Source organism: Gopherus flavomarginatus, chromosome 4 (genome assembly GCF_025201925.1).
Source record: "Gopherus flavomarginatus isolate rGopFla2 chromosome 4, rGopFla2.mat.asm, whole genome shotgun sequence".
Classification (NCBI taxonomy): domain Eukaryota; kingdom Metazoa; phylum Chordata; order Testudines; family Testudinidae; genus Gopherus; species Gopherus flavomarginatus.
The window spans coordinates 211,558,802-211,581,767 of record NC_066620.1 but is presented as its reverse complement, the minus strand read 5'-3'; the positions used below and the strand labels follow the sequence as shown (position 1 = coordinate 211,581,767).

Below are 22,966 nucleotides of genomic sequence, written 5' to 3'. Positions count from 1 at the left end.
CTTTAATTACAGTATTTGAATCTGTGTCTACTATCATTAAATAATGATTGTCTCATCCCCCTATTGCAATGGTCCCTACACTGTAGGGCGCGCCCCCCAGTGGGTTGTGGAGGAACATTTGGGGGGACAGAGCGGGGTCTGGGTCAGCCCTCATGGGAGGTTGGGGAGTGAGAACCACCCTGCACCACTCTTCCCCCAGCTGTGCTCCAGCCCTGGCTCCCATTGCAGCCCCGTCCCCAGTTGCAGTTCCTGGCTGCAACCTTGGTCCCTGGCTCCCAGCCGTGGCCCCCGACTCCCGGCCACAACCCTGCCCCAACTCCGGCCCCAGCTCCACCCCTGACATTGTTCCCTGGCTCCTGACTGCAGCCTAGGCTGTGGCCCTGCTCCTGGCCCTGACTGCGGCCCTGCTCCTGGCACAACGTCCCAGGGCGTGCAGGCAAATTACATTAGGGATGAGGGGGTGACTTAAAAAAATTGGGGACCGCTGCCCTGTTGTGTGACACCCTCATAAATTTGTGCAACTATGAACATTTAAATAGATAAAAATCTAAACAAATAAAAATAAACATCAATATTATCTGTTAAAATTATAAAAAATAATTGAATTCTGTCAAGCCTATGTTTACATTAGCTCCACTTACAAGCTGCACATTAGCTGGCTACAGTTACATCCTTCATGGTCCTAAAGGTGTAAGTGACTAGACAAACAAATGGATGTGGATGGTAAGGCACTGGTAAGTTCCTGCAGCGTGGGTGCCGACTCGGGGTCTGGGTGGAGGCAGGGAGAGCCTGGGCAGAGTCGGGGGTCGAGCACCCCCTGGCACTTTGGAAAGTTGGTGCCTGTGTCCAGGAGAGGTGGATGCAAGCATGGCATGGGGCACAAATGGTTTCTTGGAATTCCACAGTTCTGTGAAGACTTGGCCCTGTCTCTCCTTGTGGGTGTGAGACTAGTGGGAGGTGATGCTCATTGCCTTACAATCCTCTGACCCTCATCCAGAGGCAGGATCAGAGTGGGGTCCACAAGTAGGTTCCCTTGCTATCTCCTCCCTAGAAGTGAGACCAGAGTGGGAAGGAACTGGTCTCTTCCTCCTTCCATACCTACGGGAAGCCAGCTTTCCTCCATGCAGGGTTGGCAACTCTCACAAGTTTGTCATGAGTCTAGCAATATTTTTCATAATGCTCCCTTATCTGGATCACATGATGATGTGAGACTCTCAGCCTTCATTTAAAAAAAAAAAAGAAGCAAACTTCTACCCTCGTGGCAGTAGAGAAAAGTTTCAAAATCTGGACCCAAGTGCACTCTAAAGGCCCTGAGGAAAATAACCCCGAATGTTTTATTTTATTAAAAAATTTCATGATTTTTAAACTAATCTCATAATTATGTTGAGGTCTGATTGGTGATTTTTGAACAGTTTGGGGTTGGTTATATCGTCAATGTCGGGCCTTAGCGACGGAGGTGCTATTATGTGGAGGTTTGTGGGTGGGGTGCTCAGGAAGCCAGACCCAGTGATTGTGTTGATCACAATGATACAGTAGAAATAGTAAACTAATTTATTAATCATTTTTTGCTATGTACAAGTTTAATGGAGAAATATTTGTATGAAACAATTAAAAAGAACTGGTTCTTTTTACAAACAGTAACGGCAGTGACGCAGGTAAGACCCAGGCTTGCTGTTTATTGGTCATGCTTTTGTCTGCAAGTTAGGCAGAATAGGGCCGAGCAGCAGGCACGGCTCCATTTGTCATCCTGGGAGTTACAAAAATACACCCTCTAATGTGACAGCACTGAGACAGCCGCTAGGACAAGATACATGCCATGGGAAAGAGACATAATGAAAACACAGACACTGCTGTATCGCTGAGCAAAGAAGTCAACCCCAGAGTGATTATAAAACCTCAAGGAATGCTGACCAGGAAACCTTGTTTCCCTGCTGCTTCCTGTACCAGCCTTTAACTGACGGGCTGGTGCTGACTCTGACAACCCTTGTATACCTTACTGGAATTGAACTGTAAACGGATCCCTGTGTTCATGGCAGGAAACAGTTCAACTCTTAACTGGGATGGAAGGAGAAGTACTTGGTAACTAAAGAAGGGGACTAGGAGTTAGGATATCTGGGCTCTGTTCCCAGCATTCCTCTGGGCTGACTGGATCACCTTGGTCAAGTCATGTGACTTCCCTGTGCCTTGGTTTCTCTATCTGTAAAATGAACTATAACAATCCAAGAATGATGTGAGGCTTAATGTGATCAAAATTTGTTAAGTGTTTTGTGGCCCCCGGGGGAAAATGCTAGAGAAGTGCAATGCATTAAAATAGTTACAGTAGGATCAAATTCTGATGCCCTTATTCATACAGAGTAGCAATGTACTCCATATGTGTGTCCACTCATGCAGTAAGGCATTATTTAACATTATTTCAGTCGTTTCTAATAGCAATATTGATCTCCTAGCCAGACGTGTCCTGGCAATTCATGACCAGCTGGGTAAAGGACTTAGGGGGTGGGGGGTGGAGGGGAAGGGCATGGATCAGCATTCTCATCCACTCTCCGTCAGTACCTGGCCCAAGCCAGAGAAGCTTGCGATCCAACCAGCAGACCAAATTCGGGGATGAATCCTGGTCACATGCCACCTTAGGGATGTTGTACATATGCTTAGAAGAAGGAGGAGGACTCGGAATCTCACCTGCCAGTACTCAGACAGGGAGATGACAGCGCTTTGCATTGCAATGGCACTTGTTTTCTAATGACCTCAGTGCACTCTCCAGAGTAGTAAGGGGGTAAATATGATCATTACCCCTATTATACAGAGGGGGAAACTGAGGCATAAAGAGGAGTCGCAATTGCCCGCAGTCTCAGAGTGAGTCAATAGTGGAGCTGAAAACAGAGCCAGCAGGTATTCGAGACACAGAGGCCATAACAGGAGTATCATTTTAAATATCCTTACATAGTATCACCACTTGGAATGGCTTCTTGCTATTATAAAATAACTTGGATTATTTTTTTACAGGGGAATGAAAAAAAAAATTCTGTTGAAATTCCAGACCCCCAGATCTAATTTGGGATTTTCAGTGACCAATCAAATGTTAACTCTTTTTTGTAAAACGTGGTTCCTCCACCTGTGGTACTACCCATAGTCCTTTGCTCCAATAAATTCACAATCCAGTTGCAGATGGATGCAGCCTTCTTTACATCCTGTTTTTAACAGTTATTGTGCTGTTAAACTGTAATGTTACCAGGGCTGGCTCCAGGCCCCAGCACACCAAGCGCGTGCTTGGGGCAGCATGCCACGGGGGGCGCTCTGCCGGTCGCCGGGAGGGCGGCAGGTGGCTCCGGTGGACCTCCCACAGGCGTACCTGCAGAGAGTCTGCTGGTCCCGCGGCTCCGGTGGACCTCCTGCAGGCGTGGTGGAGCCGCGGGACCAGCGGACCCTCCGCAGGCACGCCTGTGGGAGGTCCACCGGAGCCGCGGGACCAGTGACCAGCAGAGCGCCTCCCGCGGCATGCCGCCATGCTTTGGGCTGCAAAATGTCTAGAGCCACCCCTGACTGTTACACAGCTTTCATGCCCCACCACAGAGGTAACTGCATTGAGGTAGTGGATAAAGTGATTCCTGAATAAGAGTCTGAAGTGCTTTGGGATCCACCAGAATGAGTTGGATGCTTTATAGATGTATATGAGATATTTTATCCAAAGGATATTTCTAAGGACAAACTGAAGCACTATTCTTACAAATGAGTCTGTATTTACGCACAGTGAAGGGGACCATTAAGCTGCTTTGTTAATTTTTTTTTTTTGAAAGGGCAGTGAAATTGGTGCTGGATCAGCAGTCCTGGAGACTGTCGTCCTCTTTAACCACAGAGCAGGTGCAGTACAGGCAGTGGCAATGCCCACTCTCTCTTTGATCATATATTACCCACTCCCAAAGTGCCTCGATTCTGTCCTGGAGTGGTAGATTGGGAATCTAATGGAAAGCTCATTTCCCATGGCCCAAACACCCCTTGGTCTCTGCTGAAGCTGCCAGCTCGTGGCTCTCCTGTTCCCAGTGTGTCTGTGAGCTCTCGTTTGTTTCATGAGAGCCGAGTATTTTGGAATCTCTAATTGTGTACAGTTCCCTCCCTCTGTCCTACCATGGCTCTTTCACCTCCAGCTCTAAAGAGGCCCCCTTTTTACTTTGAAACCCTGCGCTGTAATTGTGCAGCTGTTGTGTAGATATGCCCTAACTCTCCTCCAGGTGGTGCAGGTTCACAATCAATCCTCTGACTCTAGAATAATCCTCCTAGCCCACAAAACTGGTTCTGGTGTCAGAGTTCTCTTTCCTCTCCAGCTGTGAGCATGGGGGTTCATCTTGTAAGTGACGCTGCAGCGTCTGGATAAAGTCAAAGACTAAGGGGGGTTGCCAGCTTGATTGAGGAAGGAGGGCAGGAGTGAGGTGATCTCATGAAGAAAGGAAAGGTTTTCTCTGGATTCCTAATGGAACAGAGGGGTCTACTTGGGGGGCTGTGGTTACAACACAGATAAAAATTGTAGTAACCATGTCCCTGTCACTGGGATAAACCCTTAATCAGTCCAAGGTGTTAACCTGGTGTTGGGACACAAATAGGTCCCATCTACACTGCAGCTTTATCCATATTGAACCTGGGCTATGGGATGACCATGTTCTAACCCTGTCCTCTGCCAAGGTTACAGCTGGAGTGTATCTGGAGCTTTCTGGCATGGGTTAAGTCTCAGAAGAGAGCTCAGGGAATGAATGGATATTGGGAATCAACTCCCTCTCTGCTGCCAGGGCAGGCTCAGGCATGATGGTGTGGCAGTGTGTAGTGAAGTTTCTGTAACCACTGGGGAATGTATATTACAGGTCCCTGTTTATGCCTGGGCTGCAGACAGAGTATCGCAGCCAGAGCTACAGAGCCTGGCTCTTTAGCTCGAGCTGTAGCAGCTCATGCTTTCACGCTCAGGATGTCCCTGATTCAGTTTGTGGTATGGCGGCCATCAGACTTGCACTCCTGCTGGCCCATGGCATACTTGTTTTGTAGTTGATTAGCCTCCAGGGATGTTAATCCAGCACGTTTAACCTGAAGAAAATGCATTTAAAAAAAACAAACAAAGCTCCTCATGTGAAGCAGGGAGAGCAGGACGAGTGTTAGGTTTAGAAGGGCTACATTTTAAAAAGCAAAAGCCCAAGTTGAAGAAGGAAAGAGTGACATGACTCCATCTTGTTGGGCTAGACATTGTGTCCACCAGGGCATGCTGGTCCCAGGTAGAGAGGGATGGCCATGGGATTTCCCTTGGCTGCTCTGGAGGGTGACTACCTTGGTGGTAATGAGTCACAGGCCCCATAAGTTTATGGACCGTGTAGTTAGTGGAGCTTTGAGTTGCTCATGTAGCCCTGTGAGACTTAGGGTACATCTACGCTGCAATTAAAACCCGGCTGCTGGCCTGTGCCAGCTGACTCAGGCTCACGGGGCTCAGCCTAACGGGCAGTTTAATTGCAGTGTAGGCGTTCAACTCGGGCTTTAGGACCCTGCGAGGTGGGAAGGTCCCAGCGCTCAAGCTGCAGCCCGAGTCCATGCAATTAAACAACTCCTTAGCCTGAGCCCCATGAGTCTGAGTACGCTGGCAAAGGCCAGCCACAAGTGTTTAATTGCAGCGTAGACATATCCTAAGGAACCAAAACACTTGGAAATCCATTTTGAATGTGAAAAGAGAAACCTGACTGATTCTCTCTCTCTTTCCTCATAAGTAAATTCCCATTCTAGTAAACCTAGACTGTAAGATCAGGGCAGGGACAGTTGTCTTGTATTTGCCTTCAAAAGTGCCATGAAAATGTAGAAGAATTAATAAATACATTGAATGATTCAGAAACAACCACCATGCGGCTTCCCCCCCTTGACTCTGAGCAGCAATGAATCCGGTTGTGTCTGGTGAACCATTCCTAACACAGGCTCTTTGGGATCAGGGAAGGGGTTGACTTCTTTGGCCATGGCAGACTTATACCGATTCACTATGTGTCAGTGACATGAAACAGAGTTTCCCGTTAGATCTCGTTCTGTTCATTCAGGTCATTGGTTAAGCTATCATACTCGCTGGAGCGCGGTGACATGCCCAGGTACTGCTTCAAGAACTCGCTAAACCTCTTCTGGTTGTTCCACTTCCGGGCTGACTTCCTGACCCCGATGAAGCCCCCGTACCGCTTCTGCACCCCCTGCATGGTGGGCTCCAGCACCTGCCTGTAACTGTACTTTCCTTTGAGGAAGCCACCGAGCCGCTTGGAAATATCCTTGGGCTGCTCTTGGAAGTCACCCAGCGGGGTCTCACTACCATTGCTGACACCCTCATCCACCTCCCGCTGGCGGATCAGGCTGCTCACCTTGGAAACTCTCTTCTCGCCTTCCATTTTGCTAAGATCCACTACTTTGGTGAGGTCATTGAAGTGCTTCCGGCTACCTCTGAACAGGCCACTATCGTCCATCTCTAAGGGCTGGTAGGAATCTTCTTCCAGGCTGTCAGCGCTCACCTGTATGGAAGACTTCCCAGCCACTTTGGTGCAAAGCTCCCAGGTGGTACTCGAAAAGGCCTTTCCTTCACACTCCATGATACAGACCTGCAGAGAGGAGCAAAACAAAGCGGCTTTCAATCGGCCATTGAGCCTTTTCTCCAGCGAGTGGAAGTAACTTCCTGCAGAACACTAGTACAAGGTCTGTGCTCTGCTTCAAGGCCAGCTTAAGCCCTCAGTGACAACTGCTCACCAATGTGAGCTTGTGTAACCTTCTGGGTGTGGTGTTCTGTCCCATCTAGTGGCACTGAGACCACTTAGAAAAAGAGAGAGAGATTAATGAGCCTGCTCTACAGCCTTAGCTAACAGCCCTGTGGCTTTTAGCTCATGCAGTAAAGGCTCATGCATTTAGCAGAAGTCCCAGTTCGATCCTGTGACCAGGGTCCATCAGTGTTACAAATGGCGGCTTGTCTGGGATTTCAGCTGGGAAGTCTCTGAAGCTTGCGACACGCTTCCTCAGCTAGGGGAAGTATGTAGCCCACGCACCTCCTGGGTGTAGTGTTCTGTCCCATCTAGTGGCACGGAGACCACTTAGAGAAAGAGAGAGAGATTAATGAGCCCGCTAACAGCCGTATGGCTTTTCGCTCATGCAGTAGAAGCTTGTGCTTTTAGCTCCAGAGGTCCTAGATTCAATCCCAGCGGCCACCAACCAAGGTCTGTCAGTGTTACACTTGGTTTCCCAACTTGGCTGTTTGTTAGCCAACAATTAATAGCTGTAGACATCGTACAGATCTGGCAAAGGCAGCACAGAGTCTTTCCAGGATTCTGCCTAAACGGCTAGGGAACCAATAATCCCAAGATGTTTGAAAAGGGCCGCACAGAATAAGGATTAATTGAAGCAAGTAATTATGCTAATTCCCTGTCTTGCAGGCAGAGCTATCTTTGGCCTGGTTTACACTAGGAGGGGGTGTTGATGTAAGATATGCAACTTCAGTTATGGGAATACCGTAGCTGAAGTCGACGTATCTTATTCTGATTTACCTCCCGTCCTCATGGCACGGGATCGACAGCCGTGGCTCCCTCGTCGACTCCGCTACTGCCACTCACTCTGGTGGAGTTCCGGAGTCGACAGGGAACATGTTCGGGGATCGATATATCGCGTCTAGATGAGACACGATATAGCGATCCCCGATAAATCGATTGCTACATGGAGGGTAGTCTGGATGTACCCTTTGGTATGCATGGAGTTCTGCACATCAGAGGAATGGCCTGACTTTGTCCTAGCTGGGGAGGCCCATGACCTAGTATTGCTTCTTTTTTGACCTGAGCAACTAGTTACATTTTGGGGCCATAATAGAGTGACCAGATATCCCAATTTTATAGGGATAGTCCTGATATTTGGGGGATTGTCTTATATAGGCACCTGCTAACCCCCAGCCCCTGTCTTTCACACTTGCTGTCTAGTCACCCTAGGTCCTGGGGATGTTCTAGCTGGAAGTAGAAATTGATGGAGTCTGGTGTTTAGCTTTGATGCAATCTTGTTTATTTACAAGGAATGTACGAGGTCCTGCTTCCCCAAATGCAGTAGGAACCATGGAAAAAAAGGAGCTGTGTGCACTCTAGCTTTTTCCAGGGTTACACTATGCTCACCTGAGCTTTTTCTTTGTTCTGTCTGTTCTCAGTTTCTGTGTGTTCTGCCTACACATGAACAACACCCCACACAACCAATACTCCGCAAAACCCTTCCTCCCACTCGGTCAAGGAACTCCTGGGTGGGCTCTCTTAGGCTTTAGTTAAGGGGCCACACCCAAAACACTTCACAGCTATTTTAAGTGAAGGGTGAATTCGCCCATCAGTTTCAATGAGGTTTTAATTTCTCCCATCACAAGATTTAATCCAGTTCATAACAATAGCATTTAAAATACAGAGTGTATGCGTTAAATGCACTCTTCTGCTGGAGGACATTCTGAAAGAATTTTTTTGTTTAAGCCTCCTGGCAAAATACATTCCCATCAGCCACAGCTGTAAAAGATTGTGCAGGAATACACAAACACACACACACACACACACACGCTGAGGGGGCTAGATCCCATTCATGCTCATCCCAACTGTCAGATTACAGCAGCCTGTAAACTGCCTGCAGCTGTGTAATACTGAGGTTATAATACTGCACAACAGCCTCTCTGACCTGCAGAATGGCATTTAATTAGCCTTGTGTAACTGGCTAAAAGATCTGAGGGGAAAGCATAGTGCTCACAATGGGGCTGTCTAGCCAGCTCTGTAATCCTGTCACTGAAGCATGTTTGGAAATTGTATAGTTAACACCCTTCAGGTTTTTCTTTCCTTTCTCTGGTTTGGCTGCTGGGCAGCACTGAACTATCTGTGTAGTGTAGAGGATTCACAGACAACATTCAAACCTGATGTGGGAATTATCATACTGCACCCGTCGCGGTAATCGTATCTGGGCACCTTGTACAGCCCAGCAGGCATCCCTGTAGACACAGAGCTAGATTTTCTTCTCAGTTATGCTGGTACAAAACCAGAGTAACTCCACTGACTTGTACTGGGTGAACTAGCCCACCCAAAATCAGAACTAACTCAAACCTGAACTGATCCTTTTCTGAGCGTTGGAACTGCTCCCTCCCCCTTAGCTTTCATTTGTTTAAAAATCTTCTGGTCTCTTTTTCTAGCATCCCCACTATGAAAGATGCTGAAATACACATGTAGGATGTCTGACCTAACATTGCTGGTTATTTTTTTGAGTCTAACCCTGAGATGCTTCCATCCCAAATTTAGTTGATTTGAGAGATTCCAATAGGTCAAGTACGGGTTCTCAGATACTGTCTCACTGTGTGACCTTGGGCAAGTCACTTTGCCATGTCTCCGTTTGCTCATCCATTAGCTCAGAATGATACTACTTGCCTATCTGGGGGCAGTTAATGCTTGTAAAGCACTATGGATTCCCCTGGATTGAAAAGAGCCACAGAAATGCAATGCCTTCTAGAAATGCACAATGTATTAATTATCCAAACTGATCCTCAAGACTGTTCACTTCACCCCCCTTCCGCAAGGACTTATCTGTGGATGGGGAAGCAGACAGCAACTGCATCAAAAAACAATATCCACTCATCGGTGAAAATGATTCACATTTCCCTTTGAAGTTTGTGCTTCTGTTCCACTCTCCCTCTGCTTATTACGGCTCTGCCCTTAATCCAGGCATCATCTGCATCCTTCCTCCTTTTATCAGACCTAGTTCTCCCCAGGCTAGGATGCGGATCAAACGACGGGTCATGTGGCCACAGGTTTTGCTGTTAGTCATGGTTAGCAAGCCTCGTGTTGATGACTAAAACCAGCCAATGGGGAAAACTGGTCCGGGGAAAATAGTATTTTTTTGTTATCTTCAGAGAGAAAATGATTTGGTCCTTACCAAAGTTGTTTGTATGATGCAGCCTGGGTCAAAATGACACATTTGTTGCAGCAACAGATCTGATCAAACTAAACAATGTGTGTAGACCCTGCCAGTTTGGGGGTTCCAGATATGTAGCTCGCACAGAGAGCAGGGCCTCACAGAGACTATCTACCTGGGCTGGAGAGTGGACACACCAGAAGTGTGATTGGCAACCTGGGTTTCCCCTGGGAGGGACAATCCAAGGGACTGCATGACCAGAGCAAGAGAGACCCAGAGGAGAAGGTGGGGGTGATTCTTAACCTCCACCGCCGCATGGAAAGGGAGCCGTTTTCTGACTGTCCCAGTCAGAGGGCCTTAGTCTACCTCAGAGAGCCTATAGGCCACTCTCTGCTCTGGAAGCCAGGAGTCAGCCAGGGCTTGATTCAACTGGGACATCAACCAGATGCATGTGGAACCTGCCTGCAGTTCAGACAGTGATAGCTACCTGCCCCTCAAACAGCTCTCTTGATCTGGCTGGGGGTGTCCTTTGGGGGAGGTGGGGGTTCTCTTCTAATACTGCTGGGAATCATTAAGAAAGGGATAGATAATAGGACAAAACATATCATGTTGCCTCCATTTAAAGCCCATATCTTGAATACTGTGTGCAGATGTGGTTGCCCCATCTCAAAAAAGATATCTTGGAATTGGAAAAGGTTCAGAAAAGGGCAACAAAAATGATTAGGGGTATGAAACAGCTTCCATATGAGGAGAGATTAATAAGACTGGGACTTTTCAACTTGGAAAAGAGACGGCTAAGGGGAGATATGATTGAGGTCTATAAAATCATGACTGGTGTAGAGAAAGTAGATAAGGAAGTGTTGTTTACTACTTCTCGTAACACAAGATCTAGGGGTCACCAAAGGAAATCAATAGGCAGCAGGTTTAAAACAAATAAAAAGAAGTATTTCTTCACACAATGCACAGTCAACCTGTGGAACTCCTTGCCAGAGAATGTTGTGAAGGCCAAGACCATAACAGTGTTCCAAACAGAGCTAGATAAATTGATGGAGGATAGGTCCATCAATGGCTATTAGCCAGGATGGGCAGGAATGGTGTCCCTAGCCTCTGTTTGCCAGAAGCTGGGAATGAGCGACAGAGGATGGATCACTTGATGATCACCTGTTCCGTTCTTTCCCTCTGGGGCACCTGGCACTGGTCACTGTTGGTAGACAGGATACTGGGCTAGATGGACCTTTAGTCTGACCCGGTAGGGCCATTCTTATTTTCTTATGTATTGATATTGTGATATTGCTTGCAGCTCTTAGTCATCATCCCTAGCTCTGTCTCCTGTTCCTTTCTCCTCCCTTAATGACCCCCTTTCCTGTTCCAGGGTGTAAACTGTTGTTGTTTTGATGTGGTTTAGATTTGCTGTGTTAGTTTTATTTAAGAGGTCACGGGGTATTAGCCCTGTGTACACCTGCCTTTAGGTGAGGGCACCCATCACCTGGACCCAGAGCCCATTGGTCCTAAGGGGAAGGGAGAGGGTCTGAGAGTAACCAAGGGGGGCGGAATCAGGGACTACACCTCTTTTCCAGATTGGGGCACGGTAGGAGGGGACTACCCTTAGAAACCATAGGTGTAGTTTGACTTCTGTATTTGGGGGGGCAGCTGCAGTCAGGCCAGTGGGGCTGTGTTTGGGGAGACACATTCTGTACCTGCCAGTGCCCCACCAAATCACACCCATATTAGAAACCTGTAGGTTTATTAAATATATAGCTCATGGGCCTGTCTTCCCAAAGTCCAGGGGTGTCTGGACCAGGAGTCTTGGTTGTGACCACCTCTTTTGTATATCTAACAATAGGGAGAAAACTTCACATTAAAACAGAGGGCCCTGGGAGTATGGAATGCTATTCTCAGCACTCCTGGTAAGATCTATCCTGAGTTGTGAACGCTCTCTTCAGAAGTAAGTATAGACCTGTTGGTGAACTTTATGCCACTTGAGGAAGCTCTTTCACTGTGACTCCTATGTGGTGGTGTAGTTTTACTCTGGTCAGTGTTCAGAGTGGTAGCCGTGTTAGTCTGGTATTTCTATAGCATCTTGCTTCTGGGGAACCCAAAGTTCTTTACAAACACAGGAAAGGCCCACCCTGGTTACATGGGTATTATGAAAAGGGGGCAGCCTGTCCATACAGTAGTTAGTTGCAGCCACTTCTGTTATAAAATCCTATTTGTAACATCCTACAGCTTTGGAAAATTCCTTTAAACTAAAAAGTGCCATATTTAGTCTGAAACAAAGGAGGACTGTTCCTGCAAAGTTTGAAGAAAATCAGTCAAACTGACTTACTGGGCAATAAATACCTTACCTAGATTTGAAAAAAAAGATGGTCTAACATTCCTTTGTCTCCTTCTAGTGCAGACCGGTTATTACTACACTATCCCGTCAAACTTTTTATAGTCACCTCTCCTTGCAAGCCCATGCACTAGCTGTGTTTGAAGAAAATAGATCATTAATAAGTTTGATTGCTTACAGTGTGTTTGTGAGGGATAGTTTAGGGCTCAGTCCTCTGGCAAAAAATGCCCATTACATGAATGCCAACTGACTTCATTGGTAGTAGGATTTGGAACCATGGCCCAGATTTCTGAAAGCGCTGAGCTCCTATTGTGATACTTAGGTCCAGACTTTCAGAGGAGTGCAACATCTAACATACTTGGCTCTTCAGTAATTCTGGTCCATTATTTTGATGCCTGGCAGGAGCTGAGCTGTCTGGAAAATCTGGCCCCAATTCTGGGTGCTGAATTCTTTTGAAAATCTGGCCCCCACGTTGTGGTGCATCTTTTTCTCTATTGGCTAGCTGGAGTTTGGGAAGAATATAAAGATCTTTCTGGAGCTAATGGAGCCTTTCCTTTAGCTCAAATGGCAGAGATCAGTGTCTTTTGAAGCTGTAGGTCTGGGGCTTTTGCAGGGAGATTTGCTTTAAACCTGACCATGCCGCGCACACACTGAGGACGACACATAGAGCATCACTTCCCCACAAAGATCATGCTAACGCTCAGTTTAGCAAATCAGCTAAAAGACACTGTCAACTGTGCCTCCCCATACTGCACCGCCGCTTCACTTCCAAGCCAGTGAGCAGAAATAGAGGCCCTGAATGCTATTGATTGAGCTGATGGGTGCAGGGAGCGGGAATGACATCTGTGTCTCCTTCCCCCACCCTGCTGCCCCCAGACTCTTCTCTGTCAGAATGAGATCAGGTGCAATTTTTAACGCTTCATTTCCAATAAAAGATAATGAAACTCCTTTGTTGCCACTCAAGCATACTTGCAAATGGGTTTGCACTTGCCGTTTAGGCACTGATCTGTGTCCACATTAGGAACAGTACATGCTACACATGGCTTCCTCAGGAGGGTTCAATGGAGCTCTATTGGAGTGAGAGGCCCTTGTCAGGATTCTCTTGTCTCTGTCCTCTCTTTAACTAGTTCTTGGTGCTGCCTTCCAGGGCAACAGGCACCTACTGATTAGGGCTGACACAGTGACACTGCCAGGGGTTGGAATGGGGGTGGGAGATAAGGGTTGGGACTGTCCCAATGAATGCCAGATCCACTCCTCGACTCCCAGTTTCTAACACCCCTTTGTTTTTAATTTCCCAGAGCCATAATGATAGATCCTTAGCTGTGAATTGGTTTACACCAGGTGTGGATCTGGCTCAGAGTGAGCCAGACTGAACAGCTCATCTACATTTGCCAGCTAGACTTGCTCCACGGAGTTTCTCTTTCCAGCCTTTTCCACCTCACCCCAAATTCCTGCCTCACACTGACAGCAAGTTGATATGATGATGAAGGGCTTGAGGTCATGCCCTTAACTTTGGGGGATCTGAAGCTGGCTATGACATCATTAAGAAGTCTTAACCAGCCAGCCAATTAGGTCACAACACTGAAAAACTGCTCCTAAGTTTTCAAAATGTTGTGTGGGGCTTCACCTGTCCATGAGACTGAATGAGAGTTAGTTGGCTGATGATTAGAAAATATAGGGATCCAGTATAAAGTTATCGCTGTCAAAACCAAATCTTCTTTCTAAGTCTACTGTGCCTGTCACTGTGGTATCTGAGCCTTTCTGATTCAAGTCATCCTCTGCTATTGTCTCAGTGTCACACACTGGTCCACCACCAAACAGTCATCTCCCTTCCTGAAGCAATTATTTCCAATGCTACTAGTCACCAACATTTTACTGGTCATTGTTGCCAGTGGCTGCATGCCAGCTATCACTCATATCCATCCTGCCATGCTCTCAAGTGGAACAAGAAACTTAGCTCCTAGCCGGGCAAATCAAGTCTGTCATAATGTAAAATGCTCTTCTTCGGTGCTCAACTTGCATCTGGCTTGAGACAAAATGTGAGACTGTACCGGATACCACCCAGATTCCCAGAATCACGAGCCAGCAGGAAGTCTGAGCTCTTGCCTACGTCTCACTTTCCTTGATCTTGCCTGGAAATATTCCCAACATGGACAACTATCGGTACTCAACGGATATAAGATCTAACTACCTGTCATCCTTGATATTAAACTCTGTCTCTTTAGGGCAACCATGTACCAACCTTCTTGGCCTTTAAGGCTAAGGAGACAGTCCTCACTACTATTGCGCCAGCAAAAAGCATAGCTGAGAGACTGGACAGAACCAGATCCTCTCCAAAACAGAACTTGTCTATATTCCTCAGGGAAACGCCTAACCTTGCTTACACCAGATGACTCCTTTGACTTCAGTAGTTAAGTCCAAGTGTGACTGAGATCTGAATCTGATCTAGTCACGCTACAGAACAGGTAGCCTGATCAGTTTCCCCAATTCCTATAAAAGGGAGCTCCAACTACATGCTCGGTGCTGCACGAGACACAGCATTAAGAGGAGCTGCCCTGATGAGCTTATGGCTAGGCTGCTTTCTGACACAGAGAAGACCTGATACACCTGGGGAAGCAGAGACGGGAATAACTGAGCATGGTTCAATTTTCAGCCTTTTGAGGTAGTTCTGTGAAAAAATGGTGGCATGGAGGCTAGAACCAGCTATAGGAAAATAATTTTTCACAATAAAAAAGGGGACTGGAGAGACTTTGCTCTAACTTTAAAAAGGAAAAGAAAATACATCTTTTGAGTCTTGACTCTTAGTCTGAGCTGGGAACTTGTCAGAAATTTGAGCATATGGAAATGGGGGTTTATAGGAGCAGATTTGCAAATTATTGGTATTAATACAGAAGAGAGAGCAACCTCCTGGGCAGACTATGGTCCTGATCCTGGTCCCCTTGAAGTCATTGGTCCTATATTAGTTACCATGATAAGTGAGCTACAGGATCATAGGAACAGACTTTCTTTATCACCTTCTAGTTCTTATTTACTTCCCCATCCATTCCATTCTTTTACTCATTTGCCACCCTCCCTCCTGCTCCAAATACCCGTTAGTTTAGCTGCCTGCCAGGGGCCACTCGCGACACCAGCTGCTAATACGGATTCTTCCAGTGCATGCATTCATTCATCTTCCCTAGTGATTGCCTGGGCTACTGAGCCAGAAAGTGATCATCTGCATAATCCCTCGCTGCGAGGCCATCACGTCGCTGCTCCCAAGCACAGCAGCAGCTCACGGAAGCCTTCTCCCTTCTGCAGTGCTCTTGAAGGGCTGTTGAAGGTGCTGCATGTTACGGCAGGGATTAGTCATCGTGCTGAAGCGCAGAGACCGCCGGAGCGCGCAGCATGAGATAGTGATGGGTGTTCAAATCTAACTGTAATGATGCATCAGCTGTGTTAACTGTCTGTTTTCCTTTATAAGGAAATTGGAGGTGGGGAGTCAAGAGCTGTAGAGGTTCCAAAGGCTCCTCTCAGAGACCAAGTCAGCCAGCAGGAGTGTCTTCATTAAAGTGCTACAGCAGTGCAGCTGTGCCGATGCAGCATTTTAAATGTAGACTTGCCCTCAGAACTAATCAAGGGCTTGGTGTAGAACAGGGGTGGGCAAACTTTTTGGCCTGAGGGCCACATCAGGGTTGCAAAACTGTATGGAGGGCCTGGCCCCTGCTCTCTCTCTGCCCCCTCCCACTTCCCACCCTCTGACTGCCCCCCTCAGAACTCATGACCCATTCAACTCCCCCTGCTCCTTGTCCCCTGACTGCCCCATCGCGGACCCCTGCCCCAACCGCCCCCTGGACCCACTCCCGATCCAATCCCCTTGCTCCTTGTCTCCTGACTGCTCCCTCCTGGGACCCCACCCCCTATCCTACCCCCCCTGCTCCTCATCCCCTGACTGCCCCGGAGAACCTCCACCCCATCCAACCACTCCCTGTCCCCTAACTGCTCCCCCCCGACCTCCTGCCCCTACTCCCTTACCATGCCGCTCAGGGTAGCAGAAGTTCGCAGCCCTGCTGCCCGTGCGGCAACGTTGCTGCAGGGGGACAGGACAGCAGGGAAGGGGCCGAGGGCTAGCCTCCCTGGACGGGAGCTCAGGGCCTGGGCAGGATGGTCCCGAGGGCCCTAGTTTGCCCACCTCCAGTGTAGAATATAAACCTTTCTGGGACCGAGTCATTTGCAGTGCATGTCCTGTGCATGGTTACAGTGTAGAACGTACAGGAGGAGGTAACTGTAACTGGGGCACTGTTGTGCTCTAGGTTCTCAACTGGGGGACATCAAACTTTAGGGGAGTGCAGTGAACCAGGTCAAATTTGAGTTAGTGGTGCTGAGACCTGCATAGAATTCAGGTTGCATTTCTCAAACTAGGCACTCTAATGACTTCAGCTCTACCCCTGCAGCTGTGCCCTGAGTGTAGGGAACTCAGACCACCTTATCCAGCCACAACAAAGAGTTTCATGTGTCAGTGAAAAAAACAATCATAATCATACAGTGGCTAAGCCAAAGCCACTTCACAACCTTCCTTAAAGTCATACATTGCACACACCAAAGCAGTTTACAAATTGTTACACACAGAAGGCAGTCATTCCCCACACCTTGTTAAGAGCCTGATCCTTCAAGGTGCTGAGGATACTCAGTACAAATACATTAGAAGCAAGAGAAAGACCAAGGACAGGGTAGGCCCATTACTCAATGAAGGGAGGGAAAACAATAACAGAAAATATAGAAATGGCAGAAGTGCTAACTGACTTTTTTTTGTTTCAGTTTTCAACAAAAAGGTTAATAATGATTGGACGTCTAATATAGTGAATGCCAATGAAAATGAGGTAGGATCTGAGACTAAAATAGGGAAAGAACAAGTTAAAAATTACTTAGAGAAGTTAAGTATCAGAGGGTAGCCGTGTTAGTCTGGATCTGTAAAAGCAGCAAAGAATCCTGTGGCACCTTATAGACTAACAGACGTTTTGGAGCATGAGCTTTCGTGGGTGAATACCCACTTCCTCACATGCATCTGAGGAAGTGGGTATTCACCCACGAAAGCTCATGCTCCAAAACGTCTGTTAGTCTATAAGGTGCCACAGGATTCTTTGCTGCTTTTAGAGAAGTTAGGTGTCTTCAAGTCACCAGGGCCTGATGAAATACATCCTAGAATACTCAAGGAGCTGACTGAGGAGATATGTGAGCCATTAGTGATTATCTTAAAAAAGTCATGGAAGATGAGTGAGATTCCAGAGGACTGGAAAAGGGAAAATATAGTGCCAATCTATAAAAAGGGGAACCTGGGGAATTACAGACCAGTCATTTTAACTTCAGAACCTGGATAGATAATGGAGCAAATAATTAAGTAATCAATTTGCAAACATAAGAACAGCATACTGGGTCAGACCAAAGGTCCATCTAGCCCAGTATCCTTTCTTCTGACAGTGGTCAATGCCAGGTGATTCAGAGGGAATGAACAGAACAGATAATCATCATTGATCCATCCCCTGTCACCCATTCCCAGCTTCTGGCAAACAGAGGCTAGGGACACCATCCCTGCCCATCCTGGCTAATAGCCAATATCCTCTGTGAATTTATCTAGTTCTTCTTTGAACTCTGTTATTGTCTTGGCCTACATAACATCCTCTGGCAAAGAGTTCCTCAGGTTGACTGTGCATTGTGTGAATAATACTTCCTTTTATTTATTTTAAACCGGCTGCCTATTAATTTCATTTAGTGACCCCTAGTTCTTGTGTTATGAGAAGGAGTAAATAACACTTTATTAACTTTCTCTACATCAGTCCACACTTAGAAGATAATAAGGTGATAGGTAACAGTCAGCATGGATTTGTCAAGAACAAATCATGTTAAACCAACCTAATAGCTTTCTTTGTCAGAGTAACAAGTCTTGTGGACGGGGGGCGGGGGAAGCAGTAGATGTGTATATCTTGATTTTGGTAAGGCTTTTTATACTGTCTACCGTGATCGTCTCATAAACAAACTAGTGAAATATAAGCTATATGGAGCTACTATAAGATGGCTGCATAACTGGTTGGAAAACAGTTCCCTGAGAGTAGTTATCAGTGGTTCACAATCAAGCTGGAAGGGCCTATCAAGTGGGCGTCTCACAGGAATCAGTTGTGGGTCCGGTTCTGTTCAATATTTTCATCAATGATTTAGATAATGGCATAGTGCTAGGGTTCTCAAACTGGGGGTCATGACCCCTCAGGAGGTCACAAGGTGGTTCATGAGCTGTCAACTCCTTGGGACTGACAGTTCCCAGCCCCCATTAAATTAAATTACCCCTCCCATTTTTCATGGATCGGGGGAAGTCACACTGAGATTCTTGCTGTGTGAAAGGGGTCACCAATGCAAAAAGTTTGAAAACCACTGGCACAGAGAGTACACTTATAAAGTGTGTGGACAAAACCAAGCTGGGAGGAACTGCAAGTGTTTTGGAGGATAGCATTAAAATTCAAAATGATCTGGACAAACTGGAGAGATGGTCTGATATCAGTAAGATGAATTCAATGAGGACAAATGCAAAGTACTCAACTTACGAAGGAACAATCATTTGCACACATACAGAATGAGAAATGACTGCCTAGGAAGGAGTACTGCGGAAAGGGGTCTGGGGGCCATAGTGGATCACTGCTGCAAAAAAAGCAAACATCGTGCTGGGATGTATTAGCAGGTATGTTGTAATCAAGTCGTGAGAAGTAATTATTCCGCTCTACTTAGCATTGATTAGGCCTCAATGGGAGAATTGTGTCGAGTTCTGGGTGCCACATTTCAGGAGAGATGTGGACAAATTGGAGAAAGTCCAGAGAAGAGCAACAAAAATGATTAAAGGTCTAGGAAATATGACCTTTGAGGGAAGTTTGAAAAAATTGGGTTTGTTTAGTCTGGAGAAGAAAAGACTGAGGGGGGACATAAAAGTTTAAAACTACATAAAAGATTGTTACAAGGAGGGAGGAAAGTTCTCATTGATCTCTGAGGATAGGACAAGAAGCAATGAGCTTAAGGTGCAGCAAGGGTGGTTTAGGTTGGACATTAGGAAAAACTTCCTAACTATCAAGATAACTAAGCACTGGAATAAATTGCTGATGGAGGTTGTGCAATCTCCATCATTTAAGAGCAGGTTAGACAAACATCTGTTAGGGATGGTCTAGATAATACTTAGTCCCACTATGAGCGCAGGGGACTGGACTAGATGACCTTTCAAGGTCCCTTCCAGTCCTATGATTCAGCTGGTGCTCAGCATAACCTGCTGAATCAGGTGGCCAGCTCTCCAAGTGTCATTAGACACATGGCTAACATGTCTCCGTATGCAAACTTTATTTGGTCAGATCATGAAGGTAGAGCACTTGTATGAAAAAGGAAAGGTTGCTGTGGTACCAAAGCAGCACATTGACTACCAGAGCTGTGTATGAGAAGTTATAAAGCTAATATCCTGCAATACACAATTTCAAGACTCGACATGTGAATAAGATAGGCTGGCATCTCTGGGGGCAGTTAGGGTAGTTTGGGTGCCTTGTCTGAGGAGTACATGGTAATGTGGCAGTATCATTTTTGCTGTTGTAAAAAGGGATGGGGCTCTAAGTTTTAAAAAAAATTCTATGGTGGGGTGCGATTCAGAAAAGATTAAGGACCCCTGCTTTAGTACAGTGGTTCTTGAACTATGGGGCGGACCGCCCAAGGGAGGTGCAGGAATATGTCAAGAGAAGCACAACCTGTGTGCTTTTTTTTTTTTTTTAAAGAGCTCCAGCTTTCAGTACACCTGGGTTCTCCTCCCCCTTGTAATTCCTCACTAGGAGGTAGCCCAGACTCAGGATCTCCTCACCCCCAATCCCTCACCTAGTCAGCTCCAGGTGGCAGCAGCAATGCAGAAGTAAGGGTGGCAACGGAGTGCTAAGTCTGCTGTGAAAAGTGATATTGACAAATTTCACTTTTCACATTGCCACCCTTTTGTGCTGCAGCTATCCCACAGTCCCTGCAGTCTCCGAAAAGCATTTGCATTCTTGGCTGAGCTCCGAATCCCTGAAGGGTCAAAAACATTTTCCCAGGTGTTTCAGGGTATATGTCGTCAATTTACACCCTTCCTCCCTCCAAAAGAAAAGGGAAAAAAAACGTTTCTCTCCTTTTTTCAATGTCACCCTATGTCTACTGCATGCTGCTGGTAGACGGGGTGCTGCTACGCTGAACACCAGCATCCCCTTCCCGATGGCAGATGGTACAATATGACTGCTATCCATTGTCATCATCAGCCCATGAGTGCTCCTGGCTGGCCTCGGTGAGGTCGGCTGGGGGCACCTGGGTAAAAATGGGAATGACTCCTGGTCATTCCCGGCAGATGGTACAGAACGGCTGGTAACGGTCCTCATCATAGCAACTGGGGGCTGAGCTCTACCGGCCCCCTCCTTTTCATGTCTAAAGAAAAGATTCTGTACTGCCTGGACTATCATAGCAGCGGGAGGCTGGGCTCCTCTCTCCCCCACCTTTTAATGTCCTGCCTGGACTATCATAGCAGCTGGAGGCTGCCTCCCCCTCATTTTATCTCACTAAAAAGTCAGTGTTTCTTATTCCTGCATTCTTTATTACTTCATCACACAAATAGGGGGACACTGCCACTGTAGCCCAGGAGGGTTGGGGGAGGAGGGAAGCAACGGGTGGGGTTGTTGCAGGGGCACCCCCTAGAATGGCATGCAGCTCATCATTTCTGCAGGATCTCTGGGGCTCTGACATGGAGCGGCTGTGCTTTCTGGCTCTCTAGTACTCTTGCCCCATATTCTAGGCAGGACTGACTGTATTTTTAGACAAAACATAAAGAAGGGAATGACCTGGGGAGTCATTCCCATTTTTGTCCATGTGCCCCCGGCCGACCTCAGCGAGGCCAGCCAGGAGCACCCATGACAGCAGCAGACGGTACAAAATGACTAATAACCATCATCTCATTGCCAATTTACAATGGCAGATGGTGCAATAGGGATGGTAACCATCTCTGCTACCTTGCAAAGGCAAATGAATGCTGCTGTGCAGCACTGCAGTACCGCATCTGTCAGCAGCATCCAGTACACATACGGTGACAGTGACAAAAGGCAAAACGGGCTCCATGGTTGCCATGCTATGGCGTCTGCCATGGCAATCCAGGGAAAAAGGGGGCAAAATGATTGTCTGCTGTTGCTTTCATGGAGGAAGGAATGAGTGACGACATTTACCCAGAGTCACCCGCGACACTGTTTTTGGATTGGGATCTCAACCCAGAATTCCAATGGGTGGGTGAGACTGCAGGAACTATGGGATAGCTACGGGATAGCTACCTACAGTGCAACGCTCCAGAAATCGATGCTAACCTTGGTACATGGACGTACACCGCTGAATTAATGTGCTTAGTGTGGCCGCATGCACTCGACTTTATACAATCTGTTTTACAAAACCTGTATGTAAAATCGGAATAATCCCGTAGTGTAGACATACCCTAAGTTTTACTCTACTGCCGGTTACACTGTTTTGTCTATCTAGGTTTTTATACCACACTCATCCCTGAGAGCGGTTAAGCTGTATGAGGTATTAAATACCCTGTTGCTGCTCTCCAGGTCTAAAAGAGTGCAGACTGAAAAAGTCAATTGTCATTCCATGTTTTTTTAAGCAGGAGAATAGAAAGGAAGACTGGTTTTGTGGTGAAGGCCTTGGGAGAGAGCTTGGGAATTATGGGGTGAGTCATTTGTTCTGACAGAGAATCTTTGTGGCTTTGGGCAAGTTACTTCACCTCTGTTCCTTATCTATAGAATGGGGACAAAGATGCTTCCTTTGTCTGTATCCATTTAGGTTGTAAACTCTTTGGAATAGTCCCTGCTCTGAAGAACTCACTATCTAAATTGACAGGCACCTGCGCAGTAGGCCCTGATCTTCGCTGTGGCCTCCTGGTGCTACTGGAATGCATTGCACACAATAATTTTCTCATTAGAGAGCTGTAAAATCCACACGTGTTAAAAGACAATCCATGTGCACTTTATGATGAGTCTTCTCTTGGCAAACAGAGCCAGAAAGCTGAGAGGATATGTCTACACTGCAAAGAAAAACTCACGGTACCAAGTTTCAGAGCCCAGGTCAAGTGACTGGGGCTTGTGGGGATCGCCCTATGGGGCTAAAAATACTAATGTAAATGCTCCCATTTGGGCTGGAACCCGGGCTTCAAGTCCCTCCCCACGGAGTGGATTTCAGAGCCTAGAATCCAGCTAAAGTGGGAACATCTATGCTGTTATTTTTAGCCCTGAAGTACGAGCCTCAGTCAATTGACTTGGGCTCTGAGAGTCACTGCCATGGGTTTTTCTTTACAGTGTAGGTATACCCGGGGAAGTGCAGTGCATTCCCCACCATCCCAACCATCTCTACCCCTCCCTCCCCCGGGCCTTTCCAGGTCGGCACTGGCCAGAATCACACTTACAAAACATAAACCTAATGCAAAGATTTGAAAGGTTTGGAAGATGGGTGATGTGGGGGCACCATGACAGCTGATGTCTTGGTTGGCTGTAGCTTGGCAATTACACTGTGCCCATCACCACAGTATCTGGTAATCATCATCTAAGCATTATTATCCCCATTCTACAATTGGGGAAACATGGGCACTGAGAATGATTTGTCCAAGGTCACTTGGCAAGTTAATGGCAGAGCCAGGATGGGAATGCAAGACCTAGGGTAGTGCCCCAACCATTGGGCCATACTGCTTCC

The 22,966-nt window shown here is 46.9% G+C and overlaps 1 protein-coding gene across 1 annotated transcript in view; it reads right to left on the bottom strand.

Moving 5' to 3' along the window:
* Positions 1 to 3,405: 3,405 nt before the first annotated feature.
* Positions 3,406 to 22,966, bottom strand: part of PNOC (prepronociceptin) — a 39,635-nt gene continuing 20,074 nt past the window's right edge. Inside the window, exon 3 of the mRNA XM_050948939.1 lies at positions 3,406 to 6,596. Within this exon, the coding sequence (XP_050804896.1) occupies positions 6,030 to 6,596 (567 nt within the window). The 3' untranslated portion in view covers positions 3,406 to 6,029. The remainder of the gene's footprint in view (positions 6,597 to 22,966) is intronic.